The following is a 19579-nucleotide window of genomic DNA, read 5'->3' as shown; positions in this document are numbered from 1 at the left end:
GCAATGGGGACACACAGGATACTACACACATTCCAGAAACGAGTGCAGGCATACAGGCAATGGAGACACAGGATACTACACACATTCCAGAAACGAGTGCAGGCATACAGGCAATGGGGACACGCAGGATACAACACACATTCCAGAAACGAGTGCAGGCATACAGGCAATGGGGACACGCAGGATACAACACACATTCCAGAAACGAGTGCAGGCATACAGGCAATGGAGACACAGGATACTACACACATTCCAGAAACGAGTGCAGGCATACAGGCAATGGGGACACACAGGATACAACACACATTCCAGAAACGAGCGCAGGCATACAGGCAATGGGGACACACAGGATACTACACACATTCCAGAAACGAGTGCAGGCATACAGGCAATGGGGACACGCAGGATACAACACACATTCCAGAAACGAGCGCAGGCATACAGGCAATGGGGACACACAGGATACTACACACATTCCAGAAACGAGTGCAGGCATACAGGCAATGGGGACACACAGGATACCACACACATTCCTGACACCAGCTCAGAAATGCATGGAACTGGGACACGTGATACTACAAGCATTCCAGACAGCAAATCAGACATCCCTGTAACGAGGAGTCAGAGGATACTACACATATTCCAGAAACGAGTGCAGGCAAACAAGCAATGGAGACACGCAGGATACTACACACATTCCAGAAACGAGTGCAGGCATACAGGCAATGGAGACACAGGATACTACACACATTCCAGAAACGAGTGCAGGCATACAGGCAATGGGGACACGCAGGATACTACACACATTCCAGAAACGAGTGCAGGCATACAGGCAATGGGGACACACAGGATACTACACACATTCCAGAAACGAGTGCAGGCATACAGGCAATGGGGACACACAGGATACAGCACACATTCCAGAAACGAGTGCAGGCATACAGGCAATGGAGACAGAGGATACTACACACATTCCAGAAACGAGTGCAGGCATACAGGCAATGGGGACACGCAGGATACTACACACATTCCAGAAACGAGTGCAGGCATACAGGCAATAGGGACACGCAGGATACAACACACATTCCAGAAACGAGCGCAGGCATACAGGCAATGGGGACACACAGGATACTACACACATTCCAGAAACGAGTGCAGGCATACAGGCAATGGAGAGACAGGATACTACACACATTCCAGAAACGAGTGCAGGCATACAGGCAATGGGGACACGCAGGATACTACACACATTCCAGAAACGAGTGCAGGCATACAGGCAATGGGGACACGCAGGATACTTCACACCTTCCAGAAACGAGTGCAGGCATACAGGCAATGGGGACACACAGGATACTACACACATTCCGGAAACGAGTGCAGGCATACAGGCAATGGGGACACACAGGATACTATACACATTCCAGAAACGAGTGCAGGCATACAGGCAATGGGGACACACAGGATACAACACACATTCCAGAAACGAGTGCAGGCATACAGGCAATAGGGACACACAGGATACTACACACATTCCAGAAATGAGTGCAGGCATACAGGCAATGGAGACACAGGATACTACACACATTCCAGAAACGAGTGCAGGCATACAGGCAATGGGGACACGCAGGATACAACACACATTCCAGAAACGAGTGCAGGCATACAGGCAATGGGAACACGCAGGATACTACACACATTCCAGAAACGAGCGCAGGCATACAGGCAATGGGGACACACAGGATACTACACACATTCCCGAAACGAGTGCAGGCATACAGGCAATGGGGACACACAGGATACTACACACATTCCAGAAACGAGTGCAGGCATACAGGCAATGGAGACACAGGATACAGCACACATTCCAGAAACGAGTGCAGGCATACAGACAATGGGGACAGGCAGGATACTACACAGATTCCAGAAACGAGTGCAGGCATACAGGCAATGGAGACACAGGATACTACACACATTCCAGAAACGAGTGCAGGCATACAGGCAATGGAGACACAGGATACTACACACATTCCAGAAACGAGTGCAGGCATACAGGCAATGGGGACACACAGGATACAACACACATTCCAGAAACGAGCGCAGGCATACAGGCAATGGGGACACACAGGATACTACACACATTCCCGAAACGAGTGCAGGCATACAGGCAATGGGGACACGCAGGATACTACACACATTCCAGAAACGAGTGCAGGCATACAGGCAATGGGGACACACAGGATACAGCACACATTCCAGAAACGAGTGCAGGCATACAGGCAATGGGGACACACAGGATACTACACACATTCCAGAAACGAGTGCAGGCATACAGGCAATGGGGACACACAGGATACAACACACATTCTAGAAACGAGTGCAGGCATACAGGCAATGGGGACACACAGGATACAGCACACATTCCAGAAACGAGTGCAGGCATACAGGCAATGGAGACAGAGGATACTACACACATTCCAGAAACGAGTGCAGGCATACAGGCAATGGGGACACGCAGGATACAACACACATTCCAGAAACGAGTGCAGGCATACAGGCAATGGGGACACACAGGATACAGCACACATTCCAGAAACGAGTGCAGGCATACAGGCAATGGAGACAGAGGATACTACACACATTCCAGAAACGAGTGCAGGCATACAGGCAATGGGGACACACAGGATACAACACACATTCCAGAAACGAGTGCAGGTATACAGGCAATGGGGACACGCAGGATACTACACACATTCCAGAAACGAGTGCAGGCATACAGGCAATGGGGACACACAGGATACTACACACATTCCAGAAACGAGTGCAGGCATACAGGCAATGGGGACACGCAGGATACTTCACACATTCCAGAAACGAGTGCAGGCATACAGGCAATGGGGACACACAGGATACTACACACATTCCAGAAACGAGTGCAGGCATACAGGCAATGGGGACACGCAGGATACTTCACACATTCCAGAAACGAGTGCAGGCATACAGGCAATGGGGACACACAGGATACAGCACACATTCCAGAAACGAGTGCAGGCATACAGGCAATGGGGACACACAGGATACTACACACATTCCAGAAACGAGTGCAGGCATACAGGCAATGGGGACACACAGGATACTACACACATTCCAGAAACGAGTGCAGGCATACAGGCAATGGGGACACACAGGATACAACACACATTCCAGAAATGAGTGCAGGCATACAGGCAATGGAGACACAGGATACTACACACATTCCAGAAACGAGTGCAGGCATACAGGCAATGGGGACACACAGGATACTACACACATTCTAGAAACGAGTGCAGGCATACAGGCAATGGGGACACACAGGATACAGCACACATTCCAGAAACGAGTACAGGCATACAGGCAATGGGGACAGGCAGGATACTACACACATTCCAGAAACGAGTGCAGGCATACAGGCAATGGAGACACGCAGGATACTACACAAATTCCAGAAACGAGTGCAGGCATACAGGCAATGGGGACACGCAGGATACAACACACATTCCAGAAACGAGTGCAGGCATACAGGCAATGGGGACACGTAGGATACTACACACATTCCAGAAACGAGTGCAGGCATACAGGCAATGGGGACACACAGGATACTACACACATTCCAGAAACGAGTGCAGGCATACAGGCAATGGGGACAGAGGATACTACACACATTCCAGAAACGAGTGCAGGCATACAGGCAATGGGGACACGCAGGATACTTCACACATTCCAGAAACGAGTGCAGGCATACAGGCAATGGGGACACACAGGATACTACACACATTCCAGAAACGAGTGCAGGCATACAGGCAATGGGGACACACAGGATACTATACACATTCCAGAAACGAGTGCAGGCATACAGGCAATGGGGACACACAGGATACAACACATTCCAGAAACGAGTGCAGGCATACAGGCAATAGGGACACACAGGATACTATACACATTCCAGAAACGAGTGCAGGCATACAGGCAATGGGGACACACAGGATACAACACACATTCCAGAAACGAGTGCAGGCATACAGGCAATGGGGACACGCAGGATACTTCACACATTCCAGAAACGAGTGCAGGCATACAGGCAATGGAGACACAGGATACTACACACATTCCAGAAACGAGTGCAGGCATACAGGCAATGGGGACACACAGGATACAACACACATTCCAGAAACGAGCGCAGGCATACAGGCAATGGGGACACGCAGGATACAACACACATTCCAGAAACGAGTGCAGGCATACAGGCAATGGGGACACACAGGATAAAGCACACATTCTAGAAACGAGTGCAGGCATACAGGCAATGGGGACACACAGGATACTACACACATTCCAGAAACGAGTGCAGGCATACAGGCAATGGGGACACACAGGATACTACACACATTCCAGAAACGAGTGCAGGCATACAGGCAATGGGGACACACAGGATACAACACACATTCTAGAAACGAGTGCAGGCATACAGGCAATGGGGACACACAGGATACAGCACACATTCCAGAAACGAGTGCAGGCATACAGGCAATGGAGACAGAGGATACTACACACATTCCAGAAACGAGTGCAGGCATACAGGCAATGGAGACAGAGGATACTACACACATTCCAGAAACGAGTGCAGGCATACAGGCAATGGGGACACACAGGATACTACACACATTCCAGAAACGAGTGCAGGCATACAGGCAATGGGGACACACAGGATACAGCACACATTCTAGAAACGAGTGCAGGCATACAGGCAATGGGAACACGCAGGATACTACACACATTCTAGAAACGAGTGCAGGCATACAGGCAATGGGGACACACAGGATACAGCACACATTCTAGAAACGAGTGCAGGCATACAGGCAATGGGGACACACAGGATACAGCACACATTCCAGAAACGAGTGCAGGCATACAGGCAATGGGGACACACAGGATACTACACGCATTCCAGAAACGAGTGCAGGCATACAGGCAATGGGGACACACAGGATACAACACACATTCTAGAAACGAGTGCAGGCATACAGGCAATGGGGACACACAGGATACAGCACACATTCCAGAAACGAGTGCAGGCATACAGGCAATGGGGACACACAGGATACTACACACATTCCAGAAACGAGTGCAGGCATACAGGCAATGGGGACACACAGGATACAACACACATTCCAGAAACGAGTGCAGGCATACAGGCAATGGGGACACACAGGATACAACACACATTCTAGAAACGAGTGCAGGCATACAGGCAATGGGGACACACAGGATACTACACACATTCCAGAAACGAGTGCAGGCATACAGGCAATGGAGACAGAGGATACTACACACATTCCAGAAACGAGTGCAGGCATACAGGCAATGGAGACAGAGGATACTACACACATTCCAGAAACGAGTGCAGGCATACAGGCAATGGGGACACACAGGATACTACACACATTCCAGAAACGAGTGCAGGCATACAGGCAATGGGGACACACAGGATACTACACACATTCCAGAAACGAGTGCAGGCATACAGGCAATGGGGACACACAGGATACTACACACATTCCAGAAACGAGTGCAGGCATACAGGCAATGGGGACACACAGGATACAACACACATTCCAGAAACGAGTGCAGGCATACAGGCAATGGGGACACACAGGATACAGCACACATTCCAGAAACGAGTGCAGGCATACAGGCAATGGGGACACACAGGATACTACACACATTCCAGAAACGAGTGCAGGCATACAGGCAATGGGGACACGCAGGATACAACACACATTCCAGAAACGAGTGCAGGCATACAGGCAATGGAGACACAGGATACTACACACATTCCAGAAACGAGCGCAGGCATACAGGCAATGGGGACACACAGGATACTACACACATTCCAGAAACGAGTGCAGGCATACAGGCAATGGGGACACACAGGATACAACACACATTCTAGAAACGAGTGCAGGCATACAGGCAATGGGGACACACAGGATACAGCACACATTCCAGAAACGAGTGCAGGCATACAGGCAATGGAGACAGAGGATACTACACACATTCCAGAAACGAGTGCAGGCATACAGGCAATGGAGACACGCAGGATACAACACACATTCCAGAAACGAGTGCAGGCATACAGGCAATGGGGACACGCAGGATACAACACACATTCCAGAAACGAGTGCAGGCATACAGGCAATGGAGACACAGGATACTACACACATTCCAGAAACGAGTGCAGGCATACAGGCAATGGGGACACGCAGGATACAACACACATTCCAGAAACGAGTGCAGGCATACAGGCAATGGGGACACACAGGATACTACACACATTCCAGAAACGAGTGCAGGCATACAGGCAATATAGACAGAGGATACTACACACATTCCAGAAACGAGTGCAGGCATACAGGCAATGGGGACACGCAGGATACTTCACACATTCCAGAAACGAGTGCAGGCATACAGGCAATGGGGACACACAGGATACTACACACATTCCAGAAACGAGTGCAGGCATACAGGCAATGGGGACACACAGGATACTACACACATTCCAGAAACGAGTGCAGGCATACAGGCAATGGGGACTGTTAGACGGACCGGGAGGGTCGGCCGAGGATAAGGGGAGAGGTCTCCGGGGAGAGCCGTCTCCAGCGATCGTACAGACAAGTAACTTCCCCCCCACAGACGGACACCACACAAGGTTAAAGTTCAACGAGACTTTATAGGCAATTCTTGAGTTTACGATGAAATGGTACAAGGAGGTCTGGACTCAGGGGTCCCCTCGATTCTGGTCTCTGGTTTGGGAAAAGGGTAGCGGGACAGTCTTGTTACCAAAGTTGGAAATAGCTCTCAATCCTCGAGCTCGGCGTTCAGATGATCGGGCCGCGGCGGAGCCAGCAGGTCCCGAGATGGACGAAGGAAACGACGGTCCGCGGCGGAGCCAGCAGGTCCCGATGAAGATGATGATTACAAACGGTCCGCGGCCACGCCAGCAGGTCCCGACGACGATGAAGGATATGAAGGTTACGAAGGTTGCGGCAGCGCCAGCAGGCAAGACGATGGTGCACAAGACAGAGCTACGGCAGCGCCAGTAGTCCGTCTAGGATGAGTTCTTCTTTGCGTCTCTCGACTCCAAGATACAACTGCCTTCCTGCTCTGGAGCTGCCCCAGTTATAGGGCTGGTGTTCTTTGATGTCCGGACCCTCGCACTTGGAGGTCGGGAGGTCCGGGATGAGGGAGTCCAGACACCCAGCAGGGGGGTGGAGCCAGCGCCCGGGGAGGCGATGGGCGAGCGGCACTTGGCGGGGGAGAGCCATCGACACCTCTTTCTCCCATTGACTTGCCAAGTAGCCCGCTCACCTCCTGGGTGGATGGTGGTGCCGGGATGTCTGAGGCCTGGCCAGGCCCAGGGTTGAGGTCGATCGGGGGCCAGGCGGCCTCGTGGTGGAGTGTCCAAGATGGCGCCCCCGGATGGGTGCGCGGGCCGGCAGTGGATCGGACCCACGAGGTCGACATGTTCGAGGGCAGGGGTCCCTGAGGGGACGGAGGACGTGCAATGGTGGTGTATGGTACCTGCGTGACCGGGCTCGGGCCTGGTCGGGCCGGGGGAGAGCGGCCTTTCATGTGGCCTGTCCAACATGCGTCCCCCCCAGCTGAAGGCGGGGAGAGTTACCCATCCTCTTGGGGACTCTCCTCGTCGAGGCGGAAGAACCGGGACAGGCCATCCGCGTTGGCGTGATCTGGCCCAGGCCGGTGTTCAACTGTGAAGTCCATCCCTTGTAGGGAGATGGACCAGCGTAGTAACTTCGGGTTTTCCCCCCGCATCTGCATCAGCCACTGCAGGGGTCGGTGGTCGGTCTGCACCCGGAAGTGTGTGCCAAAGAGGTAGGGCCGGAGCTTCTTGAGGGCCCACACCACAGCGAAGGCCTCCCTCTCTATGGTGCTCCAGCGTTGTTCTCGGGGTAGGAGTCGCCTGCTGATGAAGGCCACTGGTTGATCAAGGCCTTCGGTGTTCACTTGAGACAGGACTGCCCCAATGCCATGGTCGGAGGCATCCGTCTGGACGACGAACTCCCGGCTGTAGTCGGGGGCCTGGAGCACAGGGGCGGAACACATGGCGGTTTTCAATTGCTCGAATGCTGCTTGACACTCTGGGGTCCAGTTGACTTTCTTGGGTTGATTCTTTGACGTGAGTTCTGTGAGGGGCCCCACTATAGTACCATAGTCTTTCACGAACCTTCGGTAATAGCCCGTGAGGCCCAGGAAGGCTCGCACCTCGGTCTGGGTGATGGGGGGCTGCCAGGACTGGATGGCGGCAATTTTGAGCTGCAGAGGGGCCACCAGGCCGCTTCCCACCTGGTGCCTGAGGTAGGTTACAGACCCTTGACCAATTTGACATTTGCTGGCCTTGATCGTGAGGCCAGCTCGCTGAAGGGCTTGCAGCACTGCTCGGAGGTGGTGGAGGTGCTCGGGCCAATGGTGGCTGTATACAGCGATGTCGTCTAGGTAGGCGGCGCTGAACCCTTCGAGCCCCGCCAGGACCTGATTGACGAGCCGTTGAAATGTTGCTGGGGCATTCTTCATGCCGAAGGGCATGACCGTGAAATGGTAATGGCCATCGGGGGTGGAAAAGGCAGAACGTTCTTGCGCCCGGGGTGTGAGGCCAATTTGCCAGTAGCCCGCCGTCAGGTCGAAAATACTGAGGTAGCGGGCAGCTCCCATGCGGTCGATTAGTTCATCTGCCCGGGGGATGGGATGTGCGTCTGTTCTGGTGACCGCATTCAAGCCCCGGTAGTCCACGCAGAACCGGAGTTCCGGTGTGGTGCCAGGAGCGGCCGCTTTGGGGACCAGTACTACAGGACTGGCCCAGGGGCTGTCTGAGGGCTCGATGACCCCGAGCTTGAGCATTTTTGCTACCTCTTCTTGGAGGCAGGCCCGTACCCGATCTGGTACGCGGTAGGCCCGGTGGCGGATAGGGGGGCTGTCCCCCGTGTCCACATCGTGCACACACCAGGAAGTGACACCTGGGGTGAGGGAGAACAGGCTGGCGAACTGTGACAGGAGGACTCGGCACTCCTGGCGTTGCTCTCTGGTGAGGGCCTCCGAGAGTCGGACCCCATCCACGGAGCCGTCTTTCTCCCGAGTCCGTAGGAGGTCAGGGAGGGGCTCGGAGTCTTCTTCAGCCCCATTGTCTGTGGCCATCAGGAGGCTGAGTTCTGTCCGCACAAAGTGGGGTTTCAGTCTGTTAGCGTGGAGGACCCGGAGGGGGTTCCGGGAAGATTCCATGTCGATGAGATAGGTGGCAGGACCCTTGCGCTCGACTACTTTGAAGGGCCCCGTCCACTTGTCTTGCAGGGCGCAGGGCTCGGTGGGGGACATCACCCATACCTGTTGGCCAGGTTCAAATTCAATGGATGAGGCATTCCGGTCATACCACTTTTTCATGTCCTCTTGACTGGCCTCTAGGTTGGCTTTTGCCAGCTCTCTGAACCGCCGGGTCTGGTTGCGGAGGGTTAGGAGGTACCGGAAGACATCTGGTGGGTTCTTTAGAGGGGGCATCTCCCAGCCTTCCTTGACTAGGCTGAGCGGCCCCCGTACTGGGTGTCCATATAGCAGTTCAAACGGGCTGAAGCCCAGGGACTTCTGGGGGACCTCTCGATATGCGAAGAGGAGGCACGGCAGCAGCACATCCCACTGGCGACGGAGGGGCTCTTCCAACCCCCCGATCATCCCTTTGAGCGTGCGGTTGAACCGCTCAACGAGTCCGTTTCCTTGAGGGTGATAGGGGGTCGTGAATCGGTAGGTAACCCCGCACTGTTGCCAGAGGGACTTCATATATTTAGAAATAAAGTTCGTGCCTCTGTCGCTGACGACTTCTCGGGGGAAGCCCACACGGGAGAAGATCCCCATCAGAGCCCGGCCGACTACCGGGGCTGTCACAGTTCGCAGGGGAACAGCCTCGGGGTAGCGGGTGGCGTGGTCCACTAGCACCAAGATGAATCGATGGCCTTGTTTCGTGCGTGGGTCCAGGGGCCCCACGATGTCTATCCCGACCCTCTCGAACGGGGTGGTGACCACGGGAAAAGGTTGCAGGGGGGCTTTGAGTTTGCGGCCGCTCTTTCCACTGGCTTGGCACGTGGGGCAAGATCGGCAATGCTGGTGTACATCGTTCCTCATTTTGGGCCAGAAGAAGTGGGTCACCAGGCGACTGTAGGTTTTATCTTGACCCAGGTGTCCCGCCAGGGGGACATCGTGGGCCAGGTTTAGCAGAAAGTCTCTAAAACGGAGGGGCACTACTAGTACTCGGCTGGCCCCCAGCTCTGCGATTCTTTGCTCACTGTACAGCAGATCATTGTCCCAGTAGACCCAGTGAGTTCCGGAGGTATCCCCTGCGCTTTGGGCGAGCGCTTGCTGGCGGAGTCCCTCGAGGGAGGGACAGGTCTTCTGTTCTTGGCGGAATTGTTCTTGCGTGGGCCCCCCCTCTTGAGGCCACTGGTCGAGGTTAGCGAGGTCGGAAGGTTGAGCTGGTTCTGGGGGGACGTCACGGTCGGTGGTTTCGGCTGGGGCGACCGGAGGCGGTGGCGCCGGCCATTCGGGTTCCTCTGGGCGGTGGTTGGCACGAGCGGCCATGGACCGGGTGGTGACGCACGCCCAGTCCGGGACGCCTAACATCCCCAGGTGTTCTCTTCGTTCTACGGCTGCCCACGGGGAGCTTTCCAGGTCATTCCCCAGGAGGCAGTCCACGGGGGCATCGTCTCGGACCGTTACCTTCAACATGCCGGAGACCCCTCCCCACTCGAAGGGGACACAGGCCATCCGACACAGACTTTCTGAGTTATCGGCTGAACGTACAGGGCAGAGAATGTTCGGTAGATACTGTTCTGGGGTCACCAGGTGACAGCGGACGGCTGTTACACTGGCCCCGGTGTCACGAAGGGCTTCGGCCTGGCGTCCATTGATGCTCACCCATTGGCTGTACTTCTGGGTGTTAGCGGGTAGGGGGACCCGCGGGACCATGTCTCTCCCCCCTAAGCAGGCCAGAGCCATGGCGGCTGGCTCCCATTCTTGGTGTTCCTGTTCATATTCCTCTTGTTCCTCTGAGATCTGTTCCTTCCCCAGAGCCGCAGCGGCCACTTGGCGGGGTCTTGGGCTCTGGTACTGGGGGCAGCTTGGGTCGTTTGCGTAGTGGCCGACTCGTTGGCATCGATGGCACGTAACATTGGCTCGGTAACCCGGTCGCGCCGGGGTGCTGCCCCGGTTGGCCGGGGGGGTGGTGCTGGTAGCGGGGGCAACCGGGGCGTTGTCTCTTCCGCGTCCTTGGCCTCCTCCTCCTCCTCCTCCTCGGGGACGGTGCTGACCATTGTTGTTCCGGTTCTGTTCGTAGGACCCATTCCGGCCCACTCTGGTGATTTCCCACCGGTCGGCTTCGGCTGCGAGCTGCCGGGGATCCGGTAACTTGCTGTCGAGGAGGTGCTGGCGGAGTTCAATGAAGCAATTGTTCGACAGATGCTCCCATACCATAAGATTGAACAGTTGTTCGTAGGTTGTGACCTTGCTTCCTTTGATCCAGCCCTCGAAGGCTCAGCTAAAGTAGTTTACATAGTCCACCCAAGTTGTACCCGGGATGCGGGTGCAGTCTCGGAACCTCTGACGGTACATCTCGGGTGTGAGGCCATAGCGGGTGAGGAGTGCAGCTTTCATATGGTCATAGGAGGTCATCTGGTGGTCCGGGAGCTGTAGCAGGGCGTCGCGGCCCTCATTGAGGAATCTCCCCCATAGCCCGGCTCCCCAATCGCTTCTATCGATCCGGTGTGCAGTCATAGCGATTTCATAGGCCTTAAACCATTGCTGGATGTCGTCCTCTCGGAAGTATTCTCGAACGACATCCTTGGGGATGTGTACCTTTTTCTCTGTTGCTCCTGGGGTGTGGGGTTGCTCGGACACCCCTACTTCTTTATTCTGCTTGCGTAGGTCGATTTCAGCTAGTTTCTGCTCGTGTTCATACGCCAGTTTCTTTTCCTCGAGCTCCCTTTGTCTCTGTTTCTCCTCTCTTTCTTCTCGGAGACGTAGGTGCTCTAAGTTGATTTTTTGTTCGGCCAACTTAAGTTCAACGTCCATTTTGAGTCGGGCCATTTCCAGCTCGTGTAGTCGGGTTTTTTCTCTTTCCTGGATCTCGTCTTGCGAGAGACCCGTTCTTCGCTCTTCAGGGGCCGTGGTGGTTTTTGCTGCGGTGCTTTGATCGGGGGTTCCGGCAGCCCCGGTTTCTGCCCAAGACTCCAGGGCATGCTTAAAATCGTCTTTGGTACTTAGTCCGGTGGTAGCGATACCTAGTTCGATGCAGAATTGTTTTAGTTCACGATGGCTGTACTCGTCCAACTTCTCCATCTGGAATTTCTCGGTTGATCCGCTTTCTTTAGTTGTCATCGTGATTTCGTCGTGGGGTGAGCTACTCTCTGTACGATTATGCGGTGATTCGGATCGCGCCGCTGGCCACCAATGTTAGACGGACCGGGAGGGTCGGCCGAGGATAAGGGGAGAGGTCTCCGGGGAGAGCCGTCTCCAGCGATCGTACAGACAAGTAACTTCCCCCCCACAGACGGACACCACACAAGGTTAAAGTTCAACGAGACTTTATAGGCAATTCTTGAGTTTACGATGAAATGGTACAAGGAGGTCTGGACTCAGGGGTCCCCTTGATTCTGGTCTCTGGTTTGGGAAAAGGGTAGCGGGACAGTCTTGTTACCAAAGTTGGAAATAGCTCTCAATCCTCGAGCTCGGCGTTCAGATGATCGGGCCGCGGCGGAGCCAGCAGGTCCCGAGATGGACGAAGGAAACGACGGTCCGCGGCGGAGCCAGCAGGTCCCGATGAAGATGATGATTACAAACGGTCCGCGGCCACGCCAGCAGGTCCCGACGACGATGAAGGATATGAAGGTTACGAAGGTTGCGGCAGCGCCAGCAGGCAAGACGATGGTGCACAAGACAGAGCTACGGCAGCGCCAGTAGTCCGTCTAGGATGAGTTCTTCTTTGCGTCTCTCGACTCCAAGATACAACTGCCTTCCTGCTCTGGAGCTGCCCCAGTTATAGGGCTGGTGTTCTTTGATGTCCGGACCCTCGCACTTGGAGGTCGGGAGGTCCGGGATGAGGAAGTCCAGACACCCAGCAGGGGGGTGGAGCCAGCGCCCGGGGAGGCGATGGGCGAGCGGCACTTGGCGGGGGAGAGCCATCGACACCTCTTTCTCCCATTGACTTGCCAAGTAGCCCGCTCACCTCCTGGGTGGATGGTGGTGCCGGGATGTCTGAGGCCTGGCCAGGCCCAGGGTTGAGGTCGATCGGGGGCCAGGCGGCCTCGTGGTGGAGTGTCCAAGATGGCGCCCCCGGATGGGTGCGCGGGCCGGCAGTGGATCGAACCCACGAGGTCGACATGTTCGAGGGCAGGGGTCCCTGAGGGGACGGAGGACGTGCAATGGTGGTGTATGGTACCTGCGTGACCGGGCTCGGGCCTGGTCGGGCCGGGGGAGAGCGGGCTTTCATGTGGCCTGTCCAACAGGGACACGCAGGATACTACACACATTCCAGAAACGAGTGCAGGCATACAGGCAATGGGGACAGGCAGGATACTACACACATTCCAGAAACGAGTGCAGGCATGCAGGCAATGGAGACAGAGGATACTACACACATTCCAGAAACGAGTGCAGGCATACAGGCAATGGGGACACAGGATACTACACACATTCCAGAAACGAGTGCAGGCATACAGGCAATGGGGACACACAGGATACTACACACATTCCAGAAACGAGTGCAGGCATACAGGCAATGGAGACCCAGGATACTACACACATTCCAGAAACGAGTGCAGGCATACAGGCAATGGGGACACACAGGATACAACACACATTCCGGAAACGAGTGCAGGCATACAGGCAATGGGGACACACAGGATACTACACACATTCCAGAAACGCGTGCAGGCATACAGGCAATGGGGACACACAGGATACTACACACATTCCAGAAACGAGTGCAGGCATACAGGCAATGGAGACACAGGATACTACACACATTCCAGAAACGAGTGCAGGCATACAGGCAATGGGGACACACAGGATACTACACACATTCCAGAAACGAGTGCAGGCATACAGGCAATGGGGACAGGCAGGATACTACACACATTCCAGAAACGAGTGCAGGCATACAGGCAATGGGGACACACAGGATACTACACACATTCCAGAAACGAGTGCAGGCATACAGGCAATGGGGACACACAGGATACTACACACATTCCAGAAACGAGTGCAGGCATACAGGCAATGGGGACAGGCAGGATACTACACACATTCCAGAAACGAGTGCAGGCATACAGGCAATGGGGACACGCAGGATACAACACACATTCCAGAAACGAGCGCAGGCATACAGGCAATGGGGACACACAGGATACTACACACATTCCAGAAACGAGCGCAGGCATACAGGCAATGGGGCCACACAGGATACCACACACATTCCTGACACCAGCTCAGAAATGCATGGAACTGGGACACGTGATACTACAAGCATTCCAGACAGCAAATCAGAAATGCATGGAACTGGGACACGTGATACTACAAGCATTCCAGTCAGCAAATCAGACATCCCTGTAACGAGGAGTCAGAGGATACTACAGACATTCCTGGCACCAGCCCAAACATTCAGGGACTGGGGAGTTATAAGATTCGGAGACTTCCTGCCTCTAGATTGTGTCTCTAACTTCTTGAGATTCCTCCATCACTGCTGCCTCTCCAGTCTCACTGTGGTCCATATCCCCTGTCTGAATGAGTCCTTTCTCTCTTCCTTTAGGCTTTATAAACGTCATTACGGGTGAGACTGGGGTGGACGACATGCACAATAGGATTCACGGCATCGTTGGAGGAGATATGGGGAGTCTGAAGAAGTCTGCCAATGACCCCCTGTTCTGGTGTCACCATGCCATGGTCGACAGGTACGGCTTTGTTGATAAACAAATTCTAAATAAACGGCAATCTGATTTGTTGTGAGCTGACTTCATACCACACATGAACCCAATGCCACCATTACAGGTAGGTTATCAAATGTCTGCTGCTTGCAACTTACCTGCGGATCAGGCTCCAGTCCCACTAAGCTGCACCTGATCCCAATGCACACAACATTTACAGAATGATTCAAATCCCTGGCCCTTGGTCACTCCCCTGTTGTTCTGTAAAGCACATGAATGTGACAGATCGCAGCAGCAATAATCAACCCAATCGTTCCTGTGGCCTTGGCTGTACCAAGGCACCACCCCGGTACCGCGGTACTGGAACCAGTACCGTGGTCTCAAAAAGGCATCCAATGTGGAAATCTTGGAAACTACCAGTACAGTCCTGAGTTTTAAGATGCTCTTGGCGAACCCCTGGTCATTAAAGCTGAGTCCATTTTCATATCAGGATTTACCTTGTAGAAAGTTACAAATCCAATTTGAATGAATGAATGAATGTGATTCTTATATAGCGCAGACTGTTACCCTACGGGTCTCCTGGCCGTCATGAAATTGAGAAAGGAAGCCCCGCTTTCCCGCTTTCCTGAGACTTCTGCCACATTATAGCTGTAGAGAGTCCACAAATTCTTTAAATCAAAAAGCCACCTGACTATTTCAGCAATTCTCACTATCTAAACAGCAAGCCCCCAGCCTCTAGAAACATGGCGCCCACCCTTTGGAGACACCATTATTCCTTTGTCTCTTCACAGTAATAGAAGGAAGATTTGCCTCTGTTCATTGTGGCTTCCCAGCAGAGTGGACAGAGCTAGGATACTAGAACATCACACCAGAAACCGTCTGCTGACCCCCTGCAGGATGATGACGTTGTGGAGACAGCTATAACATCTAGGTCTACTGTTGTACATACCCGAGAGAGAGAATCGTAAATTTCAAAAATGTGGGTTCACCTGGCAGAGCAGAAAAATGTGAATGTAAAAAGGTGACCTGTACATGGTGTGACCAAGACCTGTAGAGGCAGCATACTGGAAGGTACCCTTTTAGCATACACAGCATGATGAAACACCTCTGTGCCATGCACCAACATGAGTAGCCAAGGAGCGGGATGCATAGGTTTCAACATATGGGGGCAAAGAAAGAAACCGCGCCCCTCATACGTCCAAGAAGATCACTGTCTGCTGTTCTTCTCAGCCTACTACAACAGGTGCATGAGAGTCGTCTTTTCCAGAAAAAATGATTAAAGGGGTTATCTCCTGGGCACATGAATGTCTATCTAAACAAATAGCATAAAGACTTTCATCAATGTTCAAAAAAGGAAGAACAAAAAAAAGTTTACATATATTGGGTATATTTTCAAAAATTGCTGTAAGCTGTTTTCATGCTGTTTAGTAGGAAGTTCACGCTAATCAGCACTAACGTCACTTTTCAGTGTCTAGCGGCAAAAAGAGTTTGCAAATACACCTATAAGGAAATAATTAAATAGAAACACCGGAATGCAGCGTGGAGCAGCCAGGGTCAAGTTCAGCACTGGTCAACAACCCCTTAAAACCCCATAAGAGGATGACCAGTCAAAATCCCACGAGTAGAGGACATGCAGTTTCAGGGCCTCATTTATGAAATGTGACGAATTGCTGGGGAAAAACAGTGATGCGTCAACTTGCATTTCACCATCCTTGCACACCATGGGTTATGACAGCAGACAAGCAACACTCCAAGAAAGCCAGCTGGTTTACTCCTGCCCTCCACAAGTCCAGATGCACCTGCAGACGACTCGAGAAGACATTGAGGCTAAGCATGGGCGTAAAATCCGTTCCGCTCGCGGATTTTGCGGATTTTCGGCAAATTCGCAATCCGCGAACTCTCGCGAATTTGCCGAAAATCCGCAAATCCGCTCGCATCGGATTTTTTTGCTTGGTGATACAATATTGCGGCGCGCGGCGTGGCGCGCAGCGTTCACTTTCCGTCATTCAGCGTTTGCCGAGTTGTTTTTCTCGATATTTTGCGAGTGCTGCGCCATTTTGGATCTTGCTGCGGGATCCCGCGGGAGTTTGGCGCCCGCGAATACTTAATCGCGGCTTGCCACCTTGCACAGCACGCATAGCGAGAGTTCGCAATTGCGAACACGTAGGTGCGGCGGGAAGCAACAACCTCGCACTCGTGAAATAGAGATTTTGCAATTCTGCACAAGAAATCCACCAGCAAACAGCATAAACCTTCAGAAAATGATGATTTTTATCAGAATCACTCCTCAGGTTGACATTTGCCTGCACTTTTTTTTGCAAGGAGTCCATTTTTTGGGGGGGGAGGAAGGAAGTGCCCCACAGTCTCCAACTTCCTGTTCCTGTCCAGCAGGCTCCTCCCAGTGCTTTCTTCATGTGCTGGCCACTTTCATTTGGACCTTGACGTGGAAGGATTACTTTTTGTGGATGATGCTGGATATTTGGATTTGAGGCCTTTTAGTCTTTCTTTGGATCACTTTTGGATTAGAAATCAACTTTCACAAGTAAGTTTGTTTGGGGCATTACAGTTGCTGCAACTACAATTTTGGAACTTTTTCAGAACATTAAATAAAATATATTGTGGGTAGCCACAGTATCCAGTAGGACCAGGGTTGGTTATGGGTGCATGATACAACTGTTTTGTTGAATTTAATCATCATTGAGGCCATGGATGGGCTGGGATTGTGCTTAATTTTGTGTTTTTTGTCGATTTTTTGGGGCTGCTGGTGGGGCCTTTTGCCCAGGGGTAGTGAGTGGTGCATGGACTGAGTCTGCCTGTGGGGTCTTTTTAATGTAAACATCCTGGATGGCATTGGATTGTGGTGATTTTTGTGTGGTTTTTTTTCGTTTTTTTGGGGTGCACTGTTGATGTGGACTGGCCATGTGGGTGGTGGTGGCCATCTTGAGTGCTGGTACAGGCAACATGTGATTGGGGTGCAAAGGGCCATTTTGAATAGAGGCAGTGTCTGAGGCCTGCACTTATTTTGCCTCGCTTTCATCCATTATGCCCAGGGGTAGTGAGTGGTGCATGGGCCTAGTCTTTCAGTGGGGTGTCTTCTTGAATTTAAACACCATTGAGGCCATGGATGTGCTGGGATTGTGCTGAATTTTGTGGTTTTCGTCGATTCTTTGGGGCTGCTGGTGGGGCCCTTTGCCCAGGGGTGGTGAGTGTTGCATGGGCCTAGTCTTTCTGTGGGGTGTGTTCTTGAATTTAAACATCATTGAGGCCATGGATGTGCTGGGATTGTGCTGAATTTTGTGGTTTTTGTCGATTCTTTGGTGCTGCTGGTGGGGTCTTTTGCCCAGGGGTAGTGAGTGGTGCATGGGCCTAGTCTTTCTGTGGGGTGTCTTCTTGAATTTAAACATCATTGAGGCCATGGATGGGCTGGGATTGTGCTGAATTTTGTGGTTTTTGTCGATTTTTTTGGGGCTGCTGGTGGGGCCTTTTGCCCAGGGGTAGTGAGTGGTGCATGGATTGAGTCTGCCTGTGGGGTCTTTTTAATGTAAACATCCTGGATGGCATTGGATTGTGGTGATGTTTGTGTGTTTTTCGTTTTTTTGGGGTGTACTGTTGCTGTGGACTGGCCATGTGGGTGGTGGTGGCCATCTTGAGTGCTGGTACAGGCAACATGTGCTTGGGGTTCAAGGGGCCATTTTGAATAGAGGCAGTGTCTGAGGCCTGCACTTATTTTGCCTAGCTTTCATCCATTATGCCCAGGGGTAGTGAGTGGTGCATGGGCCTAGTCTTTCTGTGGGGTGTCTTCTTGAATTTAAACATCATTGAGGCCATGGATGGGCTGGGATTGTGCTGAATTTTGTGTTTTTTGTCGATTTTTTGGTGCTGCTGGTGGGGCCTTTTGCCCAGGGGTAGTGAGTGGTGCATGGGCCTAGTCTTTCTGTGCGGTGTCTTCTTGAATTTAAACATCATTGAGGCCATGGATGGGCTGGGATTGTGCTGAATTTTGTGTTTTTTGTCGATTTTTTGGTGCTGCTGGTGGGGCCTTTTGCCCAGGGGTAGTGAGTGGTGCATGGGCCTAGTCTTTCTGTGCGGTGTCTTCTTGAATTTAAACATCATTGAGGCCATGGATGGGCTGGGATTGTGCTGAATTTTGTGTTTTTTGTTAATTTTTTTGGGGCTGCTGGTGGGGCTTTTTGCCCCGGGGTAGTGGTGCATGGACTGAGTCTGCCTGTGGGGTCTCACTCTCTTTAATGTAAACATCCTGGATGGCATTGGATTGTGGTGATTTTTGAGTGTTTTTCGTTTTTTTGGGGGTGTACTGTTGATGTGGACTGGCCATGTGGGTGGTGGTGGTGGCCATCTTGAGTGCTGGTACAGGCAACATGTGCTTGGGGTTCAAGGGGCCATTTTGAAGAGAGGCAGTGTCTGAGGCCTGCACCCATTTTGCCTAGCTTTCATCCATTATGTCCAGGGGTAGTGAGTGGTGCATGGGCCTAGTCTTTCTGTGGGGTGTCTTCTTGAATTTAAACACCATTGAGGCCATGGATGGGCTGGGATTGTGCTGAATTTTGTGG

General features: G+C 52.7%; 1 protein-coding gene across 1 annotated transcript in view; it reads left to right on the top strand.

Annotated features, from left to right (window-relative positions):
* LOC147693237 (tyrosinase-like) overlaps positions 1-19579 on the top strand; it is a 300300-nt gene that overhangs the window by 184645 nt on the left and 96076 nt on the right. Inside the window, exon 4 of the mRNA XM_086933641.1 lies at positions 14894-15035. Coding sequence (XP_086789767.1) covers positions 14894-15035 — 142 coding nt within the window. The remainder of the gene's footprint in view (positions 1-14893; positions 15036-19579) is intronic.

This window comes from Lissotriton vulgaris, chromosome 8 (genome assembly GCF_964263255.1).
Source record: "Lissotriton vulgaris chromosome 8, aLisVul1.2, whole genome shotgun sequence".
Lineage (NCBI taxonomy): Eukaryota > Metazoa > Chordata > Amphibia > Caudata > Salamandridae > Lissotriton > Lissotriton vulgaris.
Note: the sequence above shows the minus strand (reverse complement) of the source record. Positions and strands in the feature narration are given on the sequence as shown.